Raw genomic sequence first — 23089 nt, 5'->3', positions numbered from 1 at the left:
ATCTCAGCAAAGTTCCTCTGGATCTTCGGGAATCACTGCATCTTCGTGGAGTTAGGACCGTCCAAAAAAAATCAAGTCCCTCGAACAAGAGCACATCCCGAGCTCCTCCCCCTTCAGGAGTGGGGGAACAGACGAGGACCCCTCCCCTCCGGTCTCTTCTTGTCAACTTGCACGTACAGACCTGGTCGATCGGAGGACCGTCGCCTGGCCAACGTACGGCGTCGTGGAACGGGGGGACCGTGCGCCCCTCACGATCACTCCTCCCCCCCCCCCCCCCCGGTGCCTCGCTTCTTCCCGGCCTAACCAGAGGATGGAAGGTGGAAGCGGCACAAGGAGAGGCCGACCTGACCGCTCCCTTCCCCCGCTCACTGGCAGAAAACCCAGCGGGCTTGGAGGGCCAGGCAGGCGGTCACCAAACCCACGGTGGGGATTCAAGCTGCAGGCCTAGTCGAACCGTTTCCCTTGGGAAAGAACCGGCTTGGACTGAGAACAGCCGGCCCAAGTCTCGTGCGGTCCAGAAGGAGCTCCTGCTGGTTGCCCTAACCCGTCCGATTCCCTTGTGGGTACGCGGTGGTCAGGCGACCTGCACTGTCACGGTCGAGGACCGTGGGATTGTCCTCAACGGCGCGATCGATCCGCTGGGCCGGCGTTGGCGATCGGGGGGACCTCTTCCCAGCCTTCAGCCCGTTGCCGCCGGTCAGAGGACCGGTCCAACCCGTTCAACCCGGGTGGCCAGCTGGTCGCTGCGGAAGGAGCTGGCCTGGTGGGAGAGCTCTACCTGAGCGGCTCTCACCAGCCTTCCGCTCCGTGCCGTGAAACCATGGCGCCGAAGCGAGCTTCTGGCGGGTTCTGGTTCTTGGCTGCACGGCCCACTGGTAGGTGGGACCGTTACAACTTCGGTCACCGCTTGTGAAACGAGAGGCCGAGACGGAAACCTGGCGTAGGAAGCCAGAGCCCCTGACACCAGGAGAGGAAGTACCGGTTTGTTAGCCGGTACCCTCCCCTTTGGTCCCCGTAGTCTTCTTGCCTTGCGGTTAGATAAGGAGACAGGCCCCGCTCCCGAAGGCAGCAGGAGGGACCAGCGGAAAGAACCCCCCGTCCCATATGAGTGAGGACGGGCCCTTGAGCAAGCTCCCAAGGGACGGACTTCTTTTAGGAGGTATTAGGAGGGCAGCCCTTCTTTCTTCTGGCTGTTGGAAGCCTTCGAAGTCCAAAGGGGAAGAGGCGGCAGCCGATGACGATGACGACGACAGATGGACGACGACGATGAAGACGACTGACGGACACTTACCCCTCCTTCTTCCCTTCTTCTTCCGTCAGCTTTCGTCAGGACAGACCATTAAGTCTTGCCATCCAGGGCCGGAAGCCGGGGCTGCTGTTGCCGAAGCAACAGGGCCCGGATACAAGCACCGGTCCGGACAGACCAACGTCTTGGGGCAAGCAACACCACGAGCGAGGGACGACGTCAAGCAGGCGTGGACATCCTTGCGGGAACAGCAGGAACGGTAGGAACGGCCAGCAATAGCATCGGCAGGCCTATGGCAAGTACAGGCAGGGCGGCACCAGGTAGCCACAGGAGGGCGGAGCAAACAGCCCCATAACGACATCCATGGATACCGGACCGGCCAGGTCCAGGAGGGGCGAGCCTTTAGGGCAGCGGAAAGTCTGGTCATGGCAACACAGCAAACCTGGGCAGGCGGCGGCTACGGCCACCCCGCCCCTCCTCGGTACGAGGTGATCGGACCCCTGCTCAGTGGCTGTAGGGTGAACACCGACACCAGGCGGGAGGTGAAATAATAACCAAGGTGAGGAGGGGGCGGCGTACCCTTGGAGTCGGAACAAGGTGGTCGTTGTAGTGGTCACCGGTACTATGGGTGACCGCAGCAGACCCAGCCATTGATGAGGACAAGCCCATGGACCACTAGGCAACGCCCTGCAAAACCCAAAAGACCGCCAACACCTAACCCAACGGTCATTCCCTCGCGACAGAAAGCACCTGCGGATGGCAACAGTCGGTGTGGGGATTAGGGGGGTGGTTTTCCCCTCATGCGGGGGGGGGGGGGGGGGGGAAGGCCCCCCACCCCCGAACCGAGAACGGGAAGACCCCAAATACAAACTTGAACGTCGGGGTAACCGAGCGCCCATCCCCACACACAATCAGATCGGGTGAGGAGGAAGGACCTGGATAGCCCCCCACCCCCCCGAAGGGAAAGGTTGCCATACGCGGGGAGCTGAGCAGGGGCAGGAAGAACGACGAAGGTGTTCCGTCACCAAGGGAGTTCGCAAGGAAGAGCTTTCCGACGGACTCCTTGGCAGGCCTTCGCTTATTCCTACCCCCACTAATACAAAGCCCCACCATGCAACCTCCCAACCAATTTTACACAAATTAACACAGGGCTCAGCGCGGAGAGCACTCCCCGCCCTCGGACATCCGGATCACACAAAATACATGAGGATCACCAATTTCAGGGAAACTGTGGAATTTCCCGCATTTACGGCCCTTCAATCCCGTGTGGGGCCACAGTCATTGGGGTAATAGGAGAGGGCGCGGAGAATCCATGATACCTTATTCACTTCACAATAATCAATTGAAAAAATGACAATTTGTTTTTCGAAAATTGCATTTTTCCTAACTATTTTTACAAACGAGAGCCTTTAACAATAGGAAGTAATTTCCCTTACTATACAAAACCTGAGGTCCTTAAAACCAATAGGAAGTAGCTAAGCGGCAGGCTGGAACGGCCGTAAGCTTCGAACAAGGGGAGAACGAAAGGAGTTAAACTGCTTGTCCGATCGTCGCGCGCCCGCGCCGAATTGGGAGGGGGTAAACCAAATCACTTTTTGCTTTTGGCCCCCAATGGCAAAATACGCAGAGTGAGGTGCGGGGTGGCATGAGGAGGGACTTTATGTTAAATGGACCTCAGGTTTGTTATAGTTAGGAAAAATGCCAATTTTCGACAAATTGTCATGTTTGTTCCGATACGTAATACAAAACCTCCCCGGTCCTGTTTAAACAATAGGAAGACTGATTCTTGGTGGGGAGGGAATCTTGAGTCTTTTTGCATGAAACAGAACTGGTGTTCGTTCCATCCCTGGGAATGCCCCTGCCCTGGTCATAAGATGCGAGGGAGGGATCCAAGCCTCTGTCCGATGAGCGGGGTGTGCACCCGCAGGATCAATGGTCAGACCCTATGGGCCGAGTACTAAGAGAGATGGCAAGCGTATCTACTTCGGTACCAGCATTGTAAGAACTTTGTTTCCCTTACATGAGCAAATGTAAAGTTAAGGGTTTCTTTGTCTCATGTTCGGCCATCCAATTCTTTCCCCCTTGTTGGAGGAATTAGAAGTGGTGGGATATTTTACGCCTATCTTCTAGTTAAAGAGGATAGGAGGAGGCGATTGTTGAATAGCTACCAGCATCTGACTTTCCTTTTCCAGCAAGGTAACGACCGGTATCCCTCTGCCCCACCGGTAGAGGTAGAAAAACGATGGTGAAGAGAAGCCAGTACCTCTCTCATTCACACATGGCATTCTCCCAGTCATACCAAGGAATCGATGGCATGTTCTGCCCTGCTCGTGGGTGCTGGGGTTAAGCTTACCACAAACGTGTTGAGCCAGCCACCACAGGTCCCAAGGAAAAAGTATCCAAGGACTTGTGGGCAATATCCCGAAGGTAGAAAGGAACGTGTAAGGTTGGTCTGGTTGGCCAGAACAACCTGCCTTCAGGACCTGCGCCACGGAGAAGTTCGTTACGGGCAACGTAAGCTAAGGAGGGTCCGATAACCTCTGACTTCGTGGGCCTCGCGGTTCGGATAGGGAGCGTACGGATTGTCGTAGGCTTACCATCAGATTCCGTACGCTATCCTGACACCTCACCGTAGCCAGAAAAAGAAAGCGTTGTTCTTGGAGGATTCTTCTTTCTTGGTAACAACCCCAGTGCTAACGAACGAGGCGTCGGACACTCAGGCCTGGAGATGTCGACGTTCTCGTTCAGATAGCGCCGTTAGCGCCCTCACAGGACAAAGCAGCATCTCCATCCGCCATCATTATCGGTTGAAGGTCCCAAGGAGGGAGGGGATCTGTGAAAGACTCGAACCTGTCGGTCAGGGGATCGACGGATTTCTGAGGTCTTAGCTACGAAGTTCGGGACGAAATCGAAGCGTCACAGATCCCAGCCTCTGGTATGTTTAACATCACAAGAAAGGCCAATGTAGTTCCCCTACTCTCTTCGCCGACTGCCAGGGGCCAGCAACAAGAGGGTCTTGAGGGTCAGATCCATGTCTGACGACTCTCGGGAGTGGCTCGAAGGGTCTTTCGAGTCAAAAACTCCTAAGTACGAGAGGTCACAAATCCCACGCAGGGGGCCTGAGTTCCCTGGGTTGGGCAAGACCTTTCGAAAGCTCCTCATTAGGCAAGGGATATCTCCGAACGAATTCGGAGATGTCCAGTTCCCCTCAGTTTTAGGACGAGCGCCCAGTGCCTGCTCTATATCCTTTAAACTGTGGGGTACTGAGAGGAGCTTCTCTCAGGCGAAGGAAAAACAAACCGAGGGGAAATCCGATACCTGCTGAAGAGTTGGCTCTCGAGAGGAGACAAAGAAACCCCGTCTACGGACCACCAACCACAGAAGACGGCCCATTCGCCCTCGGTACACTAGCTGCAGAGGACTGTCTGACGTGTCCAGCCAATCTCTGTTGATGCGCTTACAAGAAAAAGCCTCGCGTTCGCAAGAGATGGTGGATAAACAGCCAGCCGTTGAAGTTGAAGGGACTGGACTGCGTGGTGGTTTACCGTTCTACGTGTGGCTGGGCTAGAAGGTTGTGCCAGGTGGGTAGTTCTCTCGGAGCGTCCGCAAGAACGAGCCAGGCAGGTTCCGGATACCAAACGGATTGAGGTCGTTTGGGAGCCAACCCAGGATCATTTCTGAGATGGTTGGGAGTGACCAGCGCTCGGACTGATCACTTTCCGAAATCAGGACAGAAGGGACGGAAAGGCGTAAGCGAAGAGGTTGGTCCCAGGGGGTAGTTGGATGAGCGTCCCTCCCCTTGCAGCTGCCCATGGGTCCGCACCAAGCTGAAAAAGAAAAACCATGAAGTTTTTACCTTGTTGTGCCGGGTGGCGGGAACAAAGGTCTACGATCCCGCCGGTCGCCCCCCACCAAAGGTTGAAAGAGCCTTTCCGCCACAATAATTGGTTTGTAGAGGACCCATTCGCGTCCTTATCACCTGATCCCGACGGCTGAAGGCTTGTCTGCTACTACATTCTTCTTGCCTGGAATGTAGCGTTGGCTGGACAGCTCTTATCGAGTGAAAGCCGTAGGCCCACCTGTGCACCTGGCACTGTCCAAACTGAATGGAGCGGAAGAGACACTTAGCCCCCCATGCTGTTGACATATGCCACTACTGTGGTGTTGTCGCACATCAACACCACTGAGTGTCCCACCAAGCGGTCCCGAAACTCTTGGAGAGCGTTGAACGCCGCCTTGAGTTTCCAGGACATTGATGTGAAGGTGCTTTTCGTGATGGTCCCACACACCTGCAGTCAGCAACTCCTCCAGGTGTGCGCCCCATCCCTCGGTCGATGCGTCTGAGAACAGAAGCATCTCCGGGGGGGGGGAGTGCGTATAGGCACTCCTCTTAAGAGGTTCTTGTCGTCGAGCCACCAGGCTAGGTCCTGCCTCACCTTGTCCGTGATAGCCACGGGAAAGTAAGGAGGATCCCTGGCCTGAGACCAACTCTCCCTTAGCCTCCACTGGAGAGACCGCAGGTGAAGACGCCCGTGAGGGACTAACTTCTCGAGTGACGACAGATGGCCGATCACGACTTGCCATTGCTGTGCTGCCTGTTCCTGCCGCGACAGGAACCGGCCGGCTGCCTGCCTGAATTTGCTGATACGCAAGTCTGCGGGAATGGGAAAGACTTGCCCTGCTACCGTATCTATCAGCATACCCAGGTACTTCATCTTCTGCTTGGGTTCGAGATCGGACTTCTCGTAGTTTATCACGATCCCCAGATCGCGACAAAACTTGAGGAGTCGATCTCTGTCCTGTAGCAAACTGCGAGCGGGAGCTCGCCAGGACCAGCCAATCGTCGAGATACCTCAGAAGACGTATCCCGTTCGAATGGCCCAAGCCGACACCAGAGTGAACACGTCGCGTGAACACCTGTGGGGCGGTTGATTAGAACCGAGACAAACAAAAGTGCCCTGAATTGGTACACGTCCCGTCGAAGATGAAGCGGAGGTACTTTCTGGAGGCCTGATGGATGGGTATTTGAAAATACGCGTCCTTCAGGTCCACCGAAAGCATGAAATCGTTTTCCCCCTGATCGAGTCGAGCACTGAGCGTGCCGACTCCATCGTGAACCGCGTCGTGCGAACGAAGCGGTTCAGGGGAGAGAGGTCTATCACCGGGCGCCAGCCCTCCCCCCGATGCCTTCTCCACTAGGAAGAGGCGGCTGTAAAAGCCCGGTGACTGGTCCTCCACGATTTCTACAGCTCGTTTCGCCAGCATGGTCTTGATCTCCTGTCGAAGAGCGTTGTCCTTTGTTGATCCCCGGACATAGGTCTGTAGATGGACCGGTTTGGAGATGAGGGGGGCCGAGACTCGAAGGGTAGTATATATCCCTCCCGAAGGACATCTACTATCCAGTTCTCGGCGCCGTAGCGCTGCCAAGTCGCCCAATGGCTCGCCAGGCACCCCCCCACTTCCGGCAGCAGGTGAGGGGGAACGCCGTCCCTAGCGTTTCCCTCCTCGTTTCGACTTCTTCCATTTCCAGCACCTCCTCGGGGAAAGGAGGGCTGGGAGGAGGGCTGATTTGGTTTCGGCCTCCCCTAGCAGAAGTTGAAACAGCTGGAGTCTTCGCACGGGGTGGGGTTGGACGGTGCAAACCGTCTTCGCCGCCGTGGAAGCGCTAGCCAAGCTCTGGTTTGGCCGCAGTTACTCGAGGTTGCCCAGAAACCTTCGAGACTGCCTGGTGGACTAAGCGGTCACTCTCGTCAGTGCGCCGCCGTTCCACCGCAGCGTTCCACCATCTCTCCAGGAAAGAGAGCTGGGGAACTCCTAAGAGGTCCATTTCGTAGCCCGAGTGCCGCTTCACGGCCCGGCCCCCTTGGTCACTCGGGTAAGGACTGCGTCCCTACGTCGAAGAACCAAGTTGGCCCACAGGTTAGCAGTCTGATGGGCGAGGTAAGAGATTGCTCTTCCTCCAGACTGGCACAGTCTCCTGAAAGAAGCGTCGTCTTCGAGAGCAGAACTCCCAGAGCCGGCCGCTACTTTGGATATTGTGAGGGACCACAAATCCAACCAGGAAACTGCCTGGAATGCTGCCATAGCGGTAGATTCCAGGGCAAGTGCCTCCTGCCTGCGAGAACCATAAGTTCTCCGACAGGAGCTGCTGCAGGGACACACCTGGAGTCAGCCTCGCTAACTCCGGGTTAACCTGTTTCGGCAATATCGGGTCTCAGATGGCACGTAAAAATCGCCTCTGCCGGCTGTAGAGGAGGAGGAAGCAGCTTAGAGGACCGTCCGGATTTTAGCGAGTCCTCCCGTCCGGAGACGAGATTCTCCACCTGATCCAGGACCGAGTCCGCAAGCTCCGATCGTGGCAACCCCATCATCATTTTGGGTTCCCTCTTGGGACCCCAAAATGACTCGAGCCAGGACGTGGGCTCTGCTGGTGGTAGCGGCGATCCTTCCGCAAGGTCATTATGTAGACGCATCAACTTAATGACCTCTGCGAAGTTCCTCTGTATCTCAGGCGTCACAGCGTCTTGTGGAGTAGGACCGTCCAGTCCCTCCAACAAGAGCATATCCCTCGATACTCCTCCTTCAGAAGGAGGAACAGCGACAGACCCCTGATACGGTCGCCTCCAACTACTTGCGCGTACGTTCTGGTCGGTCCTAAGACCGTGCCTGAGCCGCACGGCGTCATAGCTGGGTCAGCCGCGGCGCACCTCTCGTGATCGCTCCTTGGTACCTCGCTCCTCCCGGTATAGCCCGAGGAGGTTGAAGGTACAGGAGAGGCAGACCTGACGCTCCCCCCCTCGCTCGCTGGCCGGACCAGCGTGCTGGAGGGCTGTTGCTGATCGTCAAACCCGCGGTGACGGTCGAGCAGCAGGCCTAGCCTTGCCGCTCGCCTGGGGCGATTGGCTCGGCTGAGAACGTCGAGACCGATCTCTAGCGTCAGGCGAGCTGCCGCTGGTCACCGTCTCCGCCCGGTCCCATCGGGAGCGGCGGACGGGTGACCTGCTAGGCTCCCTTTCGCGTCGAGACCGGCCAGCGTCCTCTCGGCGCGTCAAACCGCTGGTACCAGCCGTGGCTGGTACCCGCGGCCGTGGGGACTCCTTCCTCGCCTCAACCCGTGGCCGGTCAGCGACCGTCACGTCAGCCCGAGCAGCCAGTTGATCGCTGCGAGAGCGTCCACTGGCCTGGCGAGAGTCGCGTGCACGACTCTCGCCAGTCTTCTGCTCCGCGCCGCTGTCTTGACGGCGAGCAAGCTCGGGCGTCAAAACTTTGGCTGGACGGTCCTCTTTGGAAGAGCGTCCACCTCGGTGCTTCTCGCGAACGCGAGCGGCCGAGACGGAACCTGGTTTAGCGGCAGAACCGCTAGCACCAGGTGAGGACGCACCAGCCGAGGCTGGTGCACCTCTGGTCCCCGTCGACTTCTTCTTTGCAGAAGAAGCGACGGGCCCCGTTCCCGAAGGAACAGGAGGACCAGCAGAAGAACTCCCCAACTCGCCTGACGAGTCGCCCTTAGAAGATCCCGAAGGAGTCTTCTTAGGGGGGGAGGAGGCAGCTTCTTTTCTTCTTCGGCTGTTTAGCCTTAGAAGTCGAAGGGGAAGGAGAGGCAGCAGACGACGAAGAAGACGATGAAGACGACGACGACACCTTCTTCCTCTTCTTCTTCGCCAGGCTCCGCAGAACAGACGTCAGGTCTTCCATCCAGGAGGGAGCCGGGGCAGTTGCCGAAGCAACAGGGCCCGACTGCACCTGTCCGGAAAGACCTGAGCCTGTGACAGCAACACCAGCAGCAGGAACGACAGGAACAGGTCCGGGAACAAGCAAGGAACGGCAGGAACATCTGAAAGGGAAAGTGCAGGCCGATCTGAAATAGAAAGAGTAGCTGGAACAGCAGCAGGTAACGGCAGGCACGGGCAGTACCACGGGAGAGCCAGGCGTCCTGTCTGCAGTTACCGACATCCGTGGCACTGGTGGCAGGTCCAGGGGGGTACTCTTTGGGCAGCGGAAGTCCGGGTCGGCAAAGGAAAAAATCCAGGTGGTGGTGGCACCGTCCTCCTTGGTACGGCAGCAATTGGTTTTTTGTATAGCCACCGTGGGTGTCACCGACATTATATGGGGCGTATATACCAGATGTGGTGGCATCTCATACGCTGGTGTCGTTATTGTGGTGGTAGTTGTGGTCACCGCACCATGAGTGACCACAGCCGACCCCGCCAACCGCTGGAGCAACCCCTGGATGCTGGGCACTCCCTGCAGTCCCAGCGACTCCCACACCTGTCCCAAGTCGTCCTTCGCTGATGGCACACCTGCGGAGACAATAGTCGGGTTAGTTGGAGGGGCTTCCCGCGCCTGGGGGGCGAAACACCCCCCCAGAGCGGACGGAAGACCCCGAGTACAGCTGTACGTCCGGGTAGCGGGCGCCCCTCCTCCACACTCGACGGATCGAGGCGAGGAAAAGGACTCGCTACCCCCCCCGCCCCCCCCCCGCAGGGGAAGGCGCGAAACGTGGGGGCTGGCCGGGAGGCAGGAAAGAGGACGAAGTGTCCGTCACCAAAGGAGTCACTGGACTTTCCGATGACTTCTTGGCCGGCCTAAGTCTCTTCCTGCCCTCGTACAGCACCCACTGCGCCTCGGACCAATTCATACAAACCACACATGGTTCGTTGCGGGAGCATTCTCGCCCCCTACAACGAGAACAAACCTCGTGGGGGTCCACCTCAACAAATGACCTGAACCCTCCACATTTACGCCCCTCCAGCCCGGGACACACTCTACGGGCGACTGGAGGGCGCGGTGATATTTCCATCTCTTCCAATTCACTCATTGCAAGAATAATAGAATTGAGAAAAGTACTTACAATCACTCCTGATATACAGAAAGAGAAAAAAAACAAATACTCAAGGTTGAAGCAAACGACAAAGCGGGCAGAGCGATGGCGAACACGTCCTTACCCACACACGGCCGAAAGCAAAAGTGATTTGTTTACCTCCCAGTCGCGCGGCGCGCGACGATCGGACAAGCAGTTAACTACCGTTCTCCCCTTGTTCGAAGCTTACGACCGTTCCAGCTGCCGCTTAGCTACTTCCTATTGTTAAAGGACCGAGGGTTTTGTATTACGTATCGGAACAAATGGATAATTGTACTTACAATCTTCAGTTTCACAATGCAAACAGAAGAGAAAACAACTACTATACGAAAGGCAAACGACGATGAAGCGGGCAGAGCGATGATAAACACGTCCACACGCCAGCAGGCTGAAAGCAAAAGTGGTTCATCACCTCCCAGTCGCGCGGCGCGCGCACTGTCGGACAAGCAGCTAACTACCGAACTCCCTTGTTCGAAAGCTTACGACCATCCAGCTGCCGCTAGTTACCTTCCTATTGTAAAAGGACCGAAAGGTTTGTATTCCGCGTCGGAACAATTGTAAAATTTGGCAGATCAGAGGGTCTGGAAATCTTTCTCTTACAGATATATAGAGCCAACAATGTTCAACTTGGAACTTAAAATACATACCTTTAACTACTTCCTCTTCTAAGTCATCGTCGTCGTCATCATCGTCATCATTCTCTGAATCTGATATTATTGCGCACTTACTCCTTCGCTTCAAGCCCCAACTTGTACTGGGGCCATCATCATCAGAACTATCAGCAGACACCATGGATGGTATAGGCCTATCATCGTCACTGTCAGACATTTTTCACAATAAAGTTCGGTATAACCTAAAATAAAAAATTCTATTAGCACCTTATCATAAATTCTGTACTACCTTATAAGCATCAGTAGTTTACCAAAATATACAGTACTATGTAGTATACAATTTTTCTTTATTTTCATGTGTAAAAGATACAAACCGTTGTAATTAAACATGACATACAGTCGAATCCCGTGATTCGCAGGGAATGTGTACCACAACCCCAAGGAAATAGCTAAAATCCAGAAATACTTGAGACCCCTCTAAAAATGCTTATAACTTCCTATTTTGAAAGTTCAAACACCAAAAAACCCATCTAAAACTGCTTGTACCTGAGTAATTTTAATAGTTTTACCATGAAAAATGTATTTAGTAAAAAAAATATTAAAATACAGTACGCAATCTGTGAATATTTTTCTAAGAAAAATTCCATGAATAGGCTCATTTTACTTGAATAATGTGGATATATGTTCCACAGGAAAATCTGCAAATAGGTGAAGCTGTGAATCCAGAACCAAAAACAGGCAGAGGTCCACTGTATTCTAGTTTTGATGAAGTATGTTATTCAAAACTCGCGGCACACGCGACAGGTAGGTCAGGTGATCTACCTTACCCGCCGCTGGGTGGCGGTTGTATGAACCAATCTCCCTTTCCAGCCAGATTTTCTCTTCCACCTGTCTCCTGAGGGGAGGCTGGGCGGGCCATCAATCGTATATATCTGCCAGGTAAGTATGTACAAAACATTATTGTATACTTACAATAACATTTCTGGGCTCAGCTCGTGTCGGCCTATGAAATATCCTTAAGTTCATTATTTCTAGGTAAAATTATCCTAAAATTACCAGAGAAAAAATAAAATCAAGAAAATGTCAGTAAAACTGACTCGCTCACTCTATAAAAGAAGTGTCGGTATGGAAATAGGGGTGAGTGGGATCACTACCATGAGTCATTTACCATTTAGACCTTCCAACATAAAATCCCCACCTGAGAGAGCTGATACTAAAGGGTGATGCGACCGCTACTACTACTACTACTGACGCCACGCAGAGAGCAGCGCCCCTAGCGGTCATCCTTAATTATTAGCTCGACAACGCTAGTTGCATCTTTTTTCACTCGTGTTGTTTTCGCTTGGATTTATCTTTCTCTACGATGGAACGTGCTGCAATCGCTTCGGCTAAGTTAAGTGCCTCATAAGTAATAATTTTTGGTATTCCAGTCTTCCAGGGACCAGTATTTTCCGTTTTTTAGGTCATATACGGTCTCCCGGTTGACTCGTGGCGGCCTTGTGCCGCCTCGTGTTGTTAAGATTTCCCGGTCTTCCATACTGGGACATCTTATGCTTATGGGCTCTATATTTACGTTCATCGTTTTATTACATCGCATTTAGAGTTAGGACACAGCCCATCCCTTTTACCTTTTATCTCTTAGTTTGGTATTTAGGGCTATACGTACTGTGTTTTTCTGGCCCAGCATCCCAGCTCTTGCTCTTCATTCATATCGGCTACTGCTGGCTCCGAGTAGTCGACTGTTCTTCGGATCAGTTCGCCTCCTCCTGGGCTTCTTTCTCTTTTACTCAAGTGTCTCTTCTATCTTTTACGATGTATTTATTTATTATCAGTGTTATTTAGGTTACTAGGCTAGCCTAGGTGCCTTGTGCCATGTGTTGGTACAGTCTGGTTCACGTGGCCCTCTGTGGTTGTGTTGCTATCGCGTCCTAGGCCACCTACGATCATGTGTCCCATTAGGCACCTTACCCTCCCCCTTCCCTCCCTACCGTGTGGTAGGGAGGGGTCTGGTGGATCTCCTTGGTTGTCATGACAACCACTGTAGCCTACCTCCCTCTCCCTCCGAGGGGGCCAGGAGTTCTATACCAGCTGGGGGCTAGGGCGACCACTTGTCTCGGGTACCGGGTTACCTGGCGGGTAGTAGTAGGGACGGGGGGGGTAGGCCACCCCCCTCTCTCTCTCGTCCGCCGTGTTCACGCCGGGATTCCCCCCCCTGTTTTCCCCATTCCCAACCCTTCCCCTACCTTAACGGACGGAGCCCCCGCTGAAGCCGGGAGCCCCTTCGGTTATAGGTCCACCTGGCTCCGCCAGCGGCGGGGGGGGTGGGAATTTACTAGTGGTCTATATTGCTTGCCTACTATATCCTGGTTTTCGCTACCGGAGGAGAGCTCGCTCCTTACCCGGGCACTCCTCTAGTAGACGGAAAGAGTTATACCTCATTCTATATGGATATACCCTTACTGATACGATGACTATTGGTTTTTAGTTTTATGTACTATCTCCGTCGTTCTCCGTCTTGGTTTCATGGCCCCTCACCACTCCTGGTTGGAACCTTTTTCCTGTCTCCGGCGTAAGCCTCAGACCCCCACCAACCGCCTAGCTAACCACACGTGTTGCGGCGGAGCACTAGTTTAATCTAACTTACATGCTCCGTCATGCAGCGGAGTCCATGTTAGGCTGTAAGTGTGCACTCTGATACTCATGTATCTCTCCACTTACAGGCTACCAACTGCCAGGTTCCAGGTTGTAACGCTGTGTTGTATGACCCCTGCGCCCATGAAGAGTGTAGGACCCACGCCCCGTGTGCCACTACCCACAACGGGATGATTGTTTGGCACCCTGAGGCATGCACCATCTGCTATGACCTCGTGAGTCAGCTTTTGGGTGGGGTAAGTTAACATCCTGGACATTTTTCCTGTTATCAATGATTTTACCCTTAGTTTTAAGCTCCTTTAAACCGTATCTCCCCCGCTAGAAGCTTCATATCGCCTTCTCTTACAGGCTGCCGCCGTGAAAGAAGTCGCCCTAGCAAACCTGAAAGCTTGGGTAGGCGGCTTCGGGAAGAACGCCGCCAAGGGCCAGCCTTACATGTTAGATAAGAAGCTGGCCATCCAGATCTTCCCCGGAGGCAAGGCGACGAGGTACATGGACCCCATCTCGGCAGCCCCACTCATAGCTTCCATTCAGCAGGAGGTGCAGCAGGCGTTTGGGTCCGTCTCGACGCAGGAGCCGGTCCCAGATGTAGCTAACCTGGACCTTAATCTTGAGCCTATGGCGGTAGGTGCGGAGGATTTGTTGGTTGAGGTAGGTGTTTCGGGCGCTCAAGGTCTACCCTTGTGCGCTCCTGGATCTTCTTCCCCTGTTCCTTCTTCTTCTTCTTTTCAAGGCTTCACGGGATCTGAGATCCCTTCTTGTTCACCCGCTCTCTCTGTACCCCCGAAGGTGAAGGGACAGAGAGAACAGAAGACACTCCATAAGACGACTTCTAAGAAGTCGTCGTCTTCTTCGGCTAGGAAGTCTACGACATCCTACGCCGATGCGGTGAAAGCGAAGCCTAGCTCTTCCCATTCAAAGAGCTCAAGAAGCAAGGCTTCTAAGGAGAAGGCCCGCGCTCCTGCCGAGCCAATGCCTTCTCCGGCATCTACCGGATCTACTCCGGTAACTCCTGTTGGGGTGGCGGGACCTAGCTCTTTTGATCCCACCACTTTCTCAGCAGGAGTGTTGCAACAAGTGGGAGAGATGGTTGGCTCTCTCGGTACTAGGTTTGAGCAAATGTTTGCTCAACTGTCCAGTACGATCAACCAATCTGGTCAATCGATACAAGACCTCTCTAACCGAGTTAGGGAGCATGATGACCGCTTCGCTGGCTTCACTCAGGCCCCTCAGGCGAGCTCCCCTGTGGCAGGTACTGGTCTCCTACAGCTACCTCCTTATGAATCCCTACCAGCCTTCTCTATGGATAACCCCTGGAGGGTGGCAGCTTATGCCCCTTCAAGGATGGCATGATTCCATTCCGGAGTGTGGAACAAGAAGGATTGAGGACTTCGAATTCTACCCTCCCGGACTGACTCAGCCTTTCATAGGGTATGCTAGGCTTACGGTAACTGCTCTCAATAGAGAGGATAAGATCTCTAGAGAGACTGTGCTGTATAGTAGGGATCACGCACAGAGGGAATGGGTTCACTGCCTGGAGGATTGGGATTGTACCAATACCAAACTCCAGGCATTCAAGAGCCCCTTCACTATCTTCGCTACGGAGGAGGAGGCTTCTCTTCCATTTGCTACTAAGATAGTAGAAGCAACTTTCCAACTGTGCGATGGATCAGTTTGGCGAGAAGCTCCCGAGACTGCCTGATAGCCTTATTCAGGCAGAATGAATTCGAGCGCACAAGATTTGGGAGATCTCTTAACTCCCTTATCATTACGGAGATGGCTGCCCTTTCCTATGCTACGGAACCGCTTTTTTAAAATACTGGCTAAATCCCAGCTCCAGTCGGTTCAAGCTGATGCCTTTGACTTCTTCTCAGCCAGAAGGAACTGCCGAAGCATGTTTTGCAGGAGGCAACTATTAGGCATGAGCCTAATAGACTTCTAGCTTCCAGCATGTGGGGATGCGACCTCTTCCCAGAAGCCTCTGTGAATGAGGTACATCACGAGGCTGCTAGGCTTAACCAGAGCCTTAGAGCCGATGGGGCCTCTCTTCCAAGAGGAAGAAGAGAGTGCAAGAGAGCGCCCTGCTGCTGGTAAGAAATTGAAGAAAACTGGTAGGAGATTCCAACCCTATCAAAAACAGCAGCAACAACAACATTCGTCCAAGCCGTCCCAGTTACACAACAGGGACAAGCCTTTGACTTCTAAGCAGACACAGCCCATTCTCCTGTTGTCTCCTCAGAATCAACCCTCGACTCATACACCGTCTCGCCAGCTTTCAACTCGATGTATGAAAGCCAGGCCTACCCAACCTTCAACAGTTTTCTAGGGGAGCAGAGCGAGAGGTCACTTTCGCCAACGAGGCACAGGAAGAGCTGCAAGAGGCAAGCACTTCAGAGGAGGGCGCGGAGGTCAACCCGCTCAACAACAGTGAGGCTCCCCAGGTAGGAGGGAGGTTGTTCCTCTTCCGTCACAGGTGGGGGTTCAGCAAATGGGCACAGAGCATTGTGTCCAAAGGATTGGGTTGGAGTTGGATCAAAGATCCTCCTCCAAACAAATCATTCTATCAGATACCATCAAGGAGTCGACAGATTATGCGGAGGAACTCCTTCAGAAAGGAGCTATTGCGAGAGTCAAGCATCTAAAATTTCAAGGTCGCTTGTTCAGCGTGCCAAAGAAAGGCTCAACAAAAAGAAGGGTAATCTAGACTTGTCAAAGCTAAACTCTTTTAATTCGTTGCGACAAGTTCAAAATGCTTCACCATCTCGCAGGTACGGACCTTACTTCCCTGTGGGGCCGTCACAACCTCTATCGATCTTACAGACGCATACTATCATATCCCTATAGCCAGACACTTCCGTCCATTCCTAGGCCGTTCAAACTAGGGGAAATCAGACGTTCTCATTCAAGTGATGCCCTTCGGTCTGAACGTAGCCCCCAGGGTATTCACGAAAATAGCAGAAGTGGAGTAGTTCAACAATTGAGAACACAAGGATAATGGTACAGCATACCTCAACGATTGGTTGATCTGGGCACCAACAGTCGAGGAATGCCTCAAAGCCACGAAGAAGGTAGTACAATTTCTGGTAGTACAATTTTCTGGCACATCTGGGGTTCCAGATAAACAAAACGAAATCCAGACTCACTCCAGAGTCTCGTTTTCAGTGGCTAGGAATCCAATGGGATTTATCCTCCCACAATCTGTCAATTCCAATGGTCAAAAGGAAAGAAATAGCCAAGTCTGTGAGGCAATTTCTCAAAAGCAAACAAGCTTCAAGGAGAAACCAGGAAGAATCCTAGGTTCCCTTCAGTTTGCCTCAGTGACAGACATCCTCCTGAAAGCAAGACTGAAAGATATAAATCGAGTTTGGCGATCAAGAGCAAACGTCAAATCTCGGGACAAGTTGTCAGTAATTCCACAGACCTCCTTCGCAATCAGCTCCGTCCATGGACAAAAAGCGAAGAATCTTGCCAAATTGGTACCCATTCAATATCCCCTTCCGTGTTAACCATTCACCACGGATGCCTCCCTGTCCGGTTGGGGGGGATATTCTCAATTCAAGCAAGTTCAGGGACTTGGTCTGTTCAATTCCGCCAGCTCCACATAAACTTTCTGGAGGCAATGGCAGTATTTCTTACTCTGAAGAGACTCCTTCTCCCAAAAGAAGTCTCATCTAAGACTAGTTTTGGACAGTGCAGTGGTAGTACATTGCATCAATAGAGGAGGGTCCAAATCCAAACACGTGAATCATGTCATGATAGCCATCTTTGCTCTAGCAGACAAGCACAAAATGGCATCTATCTGCCACTCATTTGGCAGGGTAAGAAATGTGATAGCGGACGCACTATCCCGGTCAGTCCCCTCTGGAGTCAGAATGGTCCCTGGACGGCAGGTCACTCGAGTGGATATGCCAGAGAGTCCCAGGTCTCCAAGTAGATCTCTTCGCCTCACAAGCGAACCACAAGCTCCCTTGCTATGTGGCCCCCAACCTGGACCCTCTGGCTTATGCCACAGACGCCCTGTCGTTGGACTGGAATCAATAAGGAAGAAAATCTACATTTTTCCTCCAGTGAATCTTCTTTTGAAAGTTCTGAGCAAGCTGAGGACTTTCAAGGGACTGGTAGCTCTGATCGCTCCAGATTGGCCAAAAAGCAACTGGTATCCTCTGCTTCTGGAATTGGGTCTCCGACCTCAACGGATTCCCAATCCAAAGCTGTCACAATCAGTACAAATGAGGACTGTGTTCGCTTCCTCAGGAATTCTTCAGACCCTAACTTTATGGACTTCATGAAGTTTGCGGCTAAAAAAGATGCTAACATTGATCCACAAAACATCCTCTTTCTGGAATCTGATAAAAGAGAGTCAACTATTAGACAATATGACTCAGCTGTTAAAAAGTTAGCATCCTTCCTGAAAGAATCAAACACTACAACCATGACAGTTTAACTTAGCTATATCCTTTTTCAGATCCTTATTTGAAAAAAAAGGTTAGCAGCTAGCACAATTACTACTAATAAATCGGCTTTGAAGAAAATCTTTCAGTTTGGGTTTTCAAATAGACTTAACGGAATCTTACTTTACATCTATTCCCAAAAGCCTGTGCTAGACTTAGACCTTCTCAAAGGCCTAACTTCAGTTTCATGGTTTTCTTAATGATGTCCTCAAACTAGCCTCAGATACTGACAACTGTCTTGCACATTCATAATGCTACTTAGGAAGACGTTATTTTTGTTAAGCCTGGCTTCAGGAGCCAGAATTTCAGAACTGTCGGCTCTATCCAGAGATGCGGGTCATGTAGAATTTCTCCCCTCAGGAGAAGTTCTACTTTCCCCGGATCGCAGTTTTTTAGCTAAAAACAAGGATCCTCTTGCAAGGTGGGCCCCTTGGAAAGTTATCCCACTTCCGCAAGATCCTCTCTTTGCCCAGTATCAACTTTAAGAGCCTTTCTATCTTCGTACATCCTCTAGATCCTCAGGTCCTCTCTTTACGAGAGAAAAAAGGTGGCACTTTATCAGTGAAAGGAATCAGACAACAGATCCTTTACTTCATTAAACAAGCCAACCCTGAATCATTTCCTAAAGCACATGATATCAGAGGAGTAGCCACCTCAATTAATTATTTCCAACATATGAATTTTGAGGAGGCTTAAAAAGTATACTGGATGGAAATCACCGACAGTCTTTAAACGTCATTACCTGAAGTCCTTGGAATCTTTAAAATTTTCAGCAGTAGCAGCGGGAAACATTGTTTCTCCTGATACTGCACAGTAGTTGTAGTATAGATCCAGGTCTCCTTTCTACCACCTCGTCCAACATGCCTCACCCTATTGCCATGCTCTTCGTGATACTCTAGCCTTAGCCGCTAGGATCGTATTGGTGGAATGCCCCTTATTTTTATGCTAGGGGCATCCACATTGTGTACATACAATGTGCTTCAGTGTTTCTACCCTTATTTTTATGCTAGGGTAGAACACAATGAGTTTGTATATTTTGTAAAATAATATGATATTGTTATGATACAATAAAGTTTGTTCATACTTACCTGGCAGATATATATAGCTGTATTTTCTGAAGTCCGACAGAATTTTAAAAACTTCCGACACACGCAGTGGTCGGCCAGGTGGTTAGTACCCATTCCCGCCGCTGGGAGGCGGGTATCAGGAACCATTCCCATTTTCTATTCATAAATTTTTATTTCCACTGTCCCCTGAGGGGAGGGTGGGTGGGTACTTGATTATATATATCTGCCAGGTAAGTATGAACAAACTTTATTGTATCATAACAATATCATTTTGTTCATGAAACTTACCTGTCAGATATATATATAGCTGAATCCCACCTTTGGAGGTGGGAAGGGACAGAATAGAAGGATTTTAGGAAAACAAATGCATGCAGATGATTTACATCTTGGTTCCACCTGTTAGCATAGCTGGCTTCGTGGTTACTGCCACGTAAGTCGATTGTGCTACTAGAGTTGCCAGCGAGGTAGAGACCTATATAGCTGGTGCACTCCAGATGATCTGTCAACAGGGGCGAGACCACGACGTGACTAGACCATATTGACCATACCATGAGGGCTAAGAAGTAAAATAAATATATATATATATATATATCACCACCTGACCAACCTAGCCAAAGTTAAGGTGTTTTAACTAAGGCTTAAGAGTTAAGAAGTCGCCGTTGTCGGCGACTCAACTAATTAAGAGCTCTTCCTAACCATTTTCTACAGGATAGGATGAGTGGTACTTCTTGCCCCCAAGATTGTGTCTGCAGACACGTATGGCCCTAGCGAGCAGCAGATCTCATATGCCCTCTTCACATCTCGCAGGGAGTGTGAAGTGAACACAGAGTTGCTTCGCTAAAACATGGTACTCAGATGTTACTGAGTGCCATGCTCTGTTGAAATGCTTCCGAGGCCGCGCCCTCACCTCGTGAGCATTTAGATAAAAAGATTTCAAATCTTTGTGCAAACAGAATGAAGGAGCATTTTTGAAAGAACTCCTTAACACTAAAGCCAGGGTGTTCTTCGATATGGGCAAGTCTGGTCTTTTTCGGAACACTGCAGATTGCCCGAATGACTTCGACTTTCTTGAGTTTTATGTAGATAAAAACTTGAGAGACCCGACAGGGCACAGGACTCTCTCTGGCTCCTGCCCACTAACTTGTGCCATCCTTTGCTTCCAAGCTCCTGGCCCAAGGACAAAACGGGTTTTCCATTCTTAGGCCACAACGGAAGGCTTAGAGAGCACACCGACCTTGTCTTCTCTAAAGCCAAAACTTGTGACGATGGCTTAAAATTTCACTAACCCTCTTTGTCGTATCTAGGGTGGTTAGAAGAAGGCCTTCCTGATCACATGCAAAAAGTTAACATGTAGGAGAGGTTCGAATGCTTTAACCTCAAGAACTTCAGACTACGTCTAAGTTCCATATTGAAAGCTTCGATCTGGACATGCACAGTCAGTCCGTCTGTACTAAAGTCAGGTGACCGACCAGTTGACCAGTCAGACGAATCAAGGACAGCAAGGCTGTACCCTGAAGACCATAAGGCACTATTCTTCGCTGAAGAATGAGTGTCTGGACTGCCTGGGCGATTCAATCTAAGCAAACCTTGGGGGTGTATCAACGCAACCCAACGTCGTCAGCGAATCAACTGACTCGAGCTTCTGGTGCCAGGAGAAAGGAGCGAGGAGCAAAAAGGCGATTCAGTCCCGAAGGAAGAATGCCTGACAGTCCAACCTGGTCTCATGTTACACGATCATCGGGGGTGTATAAACGCAACTGACTTCGTCAACAAGAAACTCAGGGCTACTATATGTCGCCTGATCTCGCACGAGTGTCTGACTCCGAGAAACAGGTGAGACAAAAAGTAGAATGGTGAGCGAGTTTCGAGATCCCACAGAACTCACAAATCGTGAAGGGCTTTGTTGTTTGACAGACGCAAATCTCTGAGCCCAAAGGCCGTCAACAACATATTTGCATATTCTTTAATAGTTGACTGCCAGCTTATCCCATTCTTCAGACGGAAAAGGAAGACGGTAATCTTTTATTCCTGTCAACCTCTCGATAGTCTGAACGTAGTCAGACTCAGAGCGGAGAGGTTATAGGTACCTTTTCGAGTTAGAGTAGACCGACTCTCTCGGAAAAGGTCCCTTGGAAAGTGAACTAGGAAATATGTGACCTCTGTGAATCCAGGATTCTGAGGCCAACATGGGCGATCAGCGTCATTGTCGCTCCCTGTGACGTCATAATCCTCTATTACATTTCCTAAGCGATTGAAAAGGGGAAAAAGAGACTAAACATCCATCCCCGTTCAATATCATAGAATGGCGTTTAATGGTACTGATCCCGGATCGAGAATAAGGGAGCAGAGAAGAAGCCGCCTCTTCGTCCTCAACATATCGAAGAGAAGAAGAAAGGGCGTCCTAAAGTCTACACAACTCTCACTTACTTCTAAAGAAAGATTCCACTCGGAAGTGAATAGTTGCTGCCGTCGATCGAGACGATTCGTACGGACTTTTGCAATCCTGTAACGAACCTGTAGAGGATCGTTACATTTTTACGCCTGTTGTTATAATAGGCTCTTTCTCGTAAACTCGAACAAGGACCGAGAGAAGATACTTCTTAAGATATGAGAGAGCTGTGGAATAACAGAGTTGATCTGGACCACTGGTTCCCAAAAACTCGTTTCGAGGACTGGAGGGACTACCGAATCGCTTTTTTACTTCTTTCAGATTAAGATCCAGGACATCTGAAACCCTATCCAGATGTCTGGCACCTTCTTTCTATCACCTCAGGTGATAGACGCACTGAGAGATGTTCAGAATCATTGCTAGATCTTGAATAATATTTCAGTTTCCCGGTAGGAAAAAACTGTGGTCTGAATTGCAGTCTATTCGGGGAAACAAAACTTCTTCAGGAAGGAAATGGTCCCAGCAAGCTCATCCATTCCCATCCTCCCCGAGTATGCTTACTTCCCTAAATAAGGCTGCGCTTTGCCTAAGCAGGAGAGCAAATAAAAGTGCAATGTTGCGGTAGACTAGTAGTTCCATACCGTGCGGTAACGAGCACCGAAAGGATTAAGAGATAACTCTGTTGAACTATGTAAGGCCAAAACGAATGCAACGTTTATTCATTCACGTAAGAAAATCCCCTCAATCTTAGGCTAAAGTCCGTGATTGTAGGACAGAGATACAGTTAGTCAGTCAATCCCGCAGGAGAGACGGTAACCGTCAGCACAGAGATACGGTTAGTCAGTCAATCCCGCAGGAGAGAGAGACGTAACCTACCGCGCATGACAGCGCACGATCTGTCACTGAATACTGGCTCGGTTGGACTGGAGGACAGACAGCGTGACAGCAGCAGCAAGCAGCTTACGAACGTCGTCTCTTAACTTTATGTCTGGGTTGCCAGCTACCCTATTCTACGAAGAAATAGGTCCGTTATTTTTTGAGCAGAAAGACTCTCAAGCTGGTATATTTAAGCGAAACAGAAAACGCTAAATATATAGATGCGTTTGTGTCGTCAGAACACTACCATACAACGGTAAAAGATAAATCGGAAACTCCTGTTAGGCTGCAGGGAGTAACGATTAAATGTCCTTAAAATAGACAACAGACCTCTCGGTTGCCATCCGAAGAGGTAACTACAGCAAGCGTATATGACTTGAACCAACCATAAGTAAAATAACGCAAGGCAAAAAATGAAATTATATCACAATAAAGTTTGTTCCTACTTACCTGGCAGACATATATATAGCTGAATTCGGAAATACAGCTACATACATATCTGACAGGCAAGTTTCATGAACAAAACTTAAGAGAATCGAAGCAGTCGAAGCAGTCAGCTCAAGCTTCTTATGTTATTGGACATAAGCGTTCATTGAGTAGTCTACAAGTCTATTCCTTGTACTAGTCTGCGAATGACGAATGAGAGCTCTTCCGAATCTTGTCGATAACGAGCTTATTCGCTTACGCAATATCAAGTTAATGAGATGTTTTGTTCATGAGAACTAAGCCCATTTACGGGACAAAGAGATATTTTGTCATAGAGATACCCACTTACTTGACAAAACGAAAGTATGATTGTCAATGGGGGAAAGTCACTGAAAGCGTTGACAAAACCGTAATCCAGGGAGTCGAGCATTTAATTTTCCGATTACCCGTCTCAAACGAGGAAGGGGCAAGAATCCTGTTAAGAGACTGGGCTTACGCAAGTAGGACGACG

The 23089-nt window shown here is 50.9% G+C and overlaps 1 protein-coding gene across 3 annotated transcripts in view; it reads right to left on the bottom strand.

The window, feature by feature from the left end:
- The window catches only part of LOC135217089 (E3 ubiquitin-protein ligase RBBP6-like), a 181909-nt gene that overhangs the window by 147120 nt on the left and 11700 nt on the right, over nt 1–23089 (bottom strand). For all 3 annotated transcript variants that reach the window (XM_064252774.1, XM_064252773.1, XM_064252772.1), the window contains exon 2: nt 10754–10959. In XM_064252774.1, coding sequence (XP_064108844.1) covers nt 10754–10934 — 181 coding nt within the window. In that variant the 5' untranslated portion in view covers nt 10935–10959. The remainder of the gene's footprint in view (nt 1–10753; nt 10960–23089) is intronic.

Source organism: Macrobrachium nipponense, chromosome 7, assembly GCF_015104395.2.
Source record: "Macrobrachium nipponense isolate FS-2020 chromosome 7, ASM1510439v2, whole genome shotgun sequence".
In the NCBI taxonomy this organism is placed as follows: Eukaryota; Metazoa; Arthropoda; class Malacostraca; order Decapoda; family Palaemonidae; genus Macrobrachium; species Macrobrachium nipponense.
The sequence above is the reverse complement of the archived record's forward strand: the minus strand, read 5'-3'. Positions and strand labels throughout refer to the sequence as shown.